Genomic DNA, 2,988 nt, shown 5'->3' with positions numbered 1-2,988 from the left:
AAAAAAAAAAAAAATATTATTCTGACTATATTTCAAGTTGTTCCTAGTTAAGTTAACCCCATGTTGAACAGCTCTTTCCAGCCGTGCTGTTCTGTGCTTCCTGTAACTCCTGTGTTCCTTCTGCAGTGCTCGGTGTGTGGGAAGAGCTTCTCACAGTCCTCCAGCCTGAACAAACACATGCGGGTTCATTCCGGGGAGCGCCCCTACAAATGCGTCTACTGCAATAAGGTGAGCAGCTCCCATGTTCCAGTGCCTCACAGCACCATGTGCTGCCCTTCCCCTTTTTCTATCCAGGAAACAGATGCCTTCTCTTTAAGTTGGTAACCAGATAAGCTGAGTGCGTACGTTCTGGGTACAGCTGGGAGATGCAGTGGGAGAAAGGGTTTGAAGAGGTTGGAAGTGAGAGGGTTGGATCAGGTGTGAGGAAATAGCAGCAGGTTGCACCAGGGAGGGGTTAAGCTGGATATTGGGATGGTTTTTAAAATGGAAAAAGTGGAGAGGTACTGGAACAGGCTGCCCCATCCCTGGAGGTAGATAGAAGACAATGTGATGCTTTGGGATGTGGTACAGTAAACGGGCTTTGCTTTAATAGCACCAGGTGGGTGGTTGGAGCTGGTGATCTTAAGGGTCTTAAATGATTCCATGCGAGTCCCAACTCTAAAATCATGTTTATACAAACATCTGGGACTGAAGAAGCACTGGTCAGCTCCTAGCTCTTGCTTTCCATTGGGGCAGAATTTGGACTAATTCCCTGCTCAGCGATCTGCTGCAGGGACAACGTATTGGAATGCTTCACAGTATTTCAGATGCCATCCTAATCATTCAGCAAATTAACACATTTCCCTTTTCATGAGATTGGTAATGTTTGGTCTTAGTGACTCGTAGTGTGATGGACACATGTAGTTCAAGAGCTGAACCTCCATGATAATGATGGTGTGCTTGCTTACTTTTAGTAACAGGGCAGTCTATGTAACAGGCACTAAAGAGGCTCTGTGGGTGCGAGCTTTGCCTGCCCACACCCATGTACAGGATTTTTGCTTCCAGCATGGCATTTTCCTCAGCTTTCTGATGGTGACATGGTTAGCAACTATTTTGTGTAGTCTGCAAATAGTAAAGGACCCACGAGTGCCTTGGCTGGGGAAAAATTAAGGAAACAGCTGGCTGTTTGGCAACCTGTTTGCTTACGGCTTAGTGAGAGGGTTTTCTCCTAAAATGTAAGGTTGTTATGAGGGGATAAAGTCATGTGAGGGGAAAGATGGGCTAGGAGGTACCGAAGGAAGAGCAGAACATGACAGAAGGAAAAAGAAAAGCCCTTCAAGTAGATGCTAGCCCAGCATGAGCAAATTCTGTCAGGTGAATTCCAAGCCAGCATTCATCAGCATGAAAGAGTAACTTTGAAAGTAAAGACTGTGAAGAAAACCTGCATTACGTTTCCCCTGTACAAAGCTAATTAGGGTAGTATTGACTTGACTTCTCATCCTTTGTCACATCGGAGATATTTACTGGTGTCTGCAATCAGAAATCTTTCTGAGCTTCCACAGCCATGAAGCGGAGCCCGCTAACCCCTCTCCCTGCTCTCCCCCCACCCTTCCTCCTGTGGCCTCCCAGGCGTTTACAGCCTCCAGCATCCTGCGCACACACATCCGCCAGCACTCGGGAGAGAAGCCCTTCAAGTGCAAGCACTGCGGCAAAGCCTTCGCCTCGCACGCGGCACACGACAGCCACATGCGGCGCACGCACAGCAAGGACAAGGGCAGCACCTGTGCGGTGTGCGGCCAGCACTTCCCAGAGCTGGAGGACTACCGCTTCCACATGAACGTCCACGCTGCTGCTCATTAGCCAGGAAGTCCCTTCCTGGACCACCTCCGTGGGTTGCATCAGTGTATGTGTGTGTATGTTGCTTGTGTGCGTGCCACAGGAGGCATTGACTCTCATGGTGGTGGGTCACAAGAGTGCACTCTCCAATGTCTTTCTGCATGCAGACGGCTGGTTTATAGCACGCTGACTCAGCGCTGGGGTGAGATCTGACATGCAACGGCCTTCCTTCCCTTCCTTTCTGTTTTCCCTCACTTTCAGGAGTATCCCTTCCCCAAAAGCCTCTTGCGTGTGAGTATCACTGTGATTGACATTACCAGACCTCTAATTCACTGCAGCTGTGGGCTGCCTGGTGCTGTCCATGCCAAAGCTTATTTGAGAGGTGTTCTTAGCAAGTATGTATACCTAAGACAGTTTAACCTGTTTGTTTTATTTAGGCACATGACGAGGTGTGGGTTCTATCTCCTTCCAGTGTGCAAGTCTTTTAATGAATCCCTATTTGATAGAGAACGCTGCTGGAGCAGCATAAGAGTATTTAATTGTGGCTTCAGGGCCAGCTGAGCTGACCAGGAGAGCTCTGGGGGCAGTGACACCAACTCTTCCTTAGCCCAGGAGAGAGGGGTGGGGTGTATGAAAATGGCTGCAGGTGTGTGAAACGGCTCCAGCAGTGCTGTGGGGTGGTAGCTCTACCTTCTCTGTCTCTACAGAAGACCAAGCTTGAAGTGGTTCTGGAACACCGACAGCTCTCCCAGGTGAGCCATGGGAACTCTAGCATTCTGTAGCAGCTTTGCACTGTGCTCGGACAGGCCAGGGGTAGGCATGATTCCACCCCCAAGGCTCCTCTGTATTGAGGCATGAATGTTTTTAATCAGCTCTCGTACCTCACTTAAGAAAAGGGAGAAAGCCCTTTTCCCATCTTCGCTTTAAGATGAGAGGTGTATGACGGATAGTCTTGAGACTTCTCACTCCACAAATCTCTCTGCATGTGAAATTCCCTCCATGAGCCGTGGGAATGCCTTTACTTTGAAGGAGGCTATAGAGTTTTTGCCCTGTGTTTCTCACTGACAATGCAAGTAAGTTCAGACTGATGTGTGGGCTTACTGTTGATTTCTTTTCTTTTTAGCAAAAGAAAGCTATATATTACCTCATAAAAATGCCTTTTGTTTTCTACCA

General features: G+C 48.3%; 1 protein-coding gene across 1 annotated transcript in view; it reads left to right on the top strand.

Annotated features, from left to right (window-relative positions):
• PRDM14 (PR/SET domain 14) overlaps window positions 1–1,839 on the top strand; it is a 5,301-nt gene extending 3,462 nt beyond the window's left edge. Inside the window, 2 exon segments of the mRNA XM_042870306.1 lie at window positions 127–228; window positions 1,609–1,839. Of these exon segments, the coding sequence (XP_042726240.1) occupies window positions 127–228; window positions 1,609–1,839 (333 nt within the window).
• Window positions 1,840–2,988: the final 1,149 nt, after the last annotated feature.

This window comes from Lagopus leucura, unplaced genomic scaffold (assembly GCF_019238085.1).
Source record: "Lagopus leucura isolate 7727_CA_CO unplaced genomic scaffold, USGS_WTPT01 Super-Scaffold_100002, whole genome shotgun sequence".
NCBI lineage: Eukaryota > Metazoa > Chordata > Aves > Galliformes > Phasianidae > Lagopus > Lagopus leucura.
The sequence above is the reverse complement of the archived record's forward strand: the minus strand, read 5'-3'. Positions and strand labels throughout refer to the sequence as shown.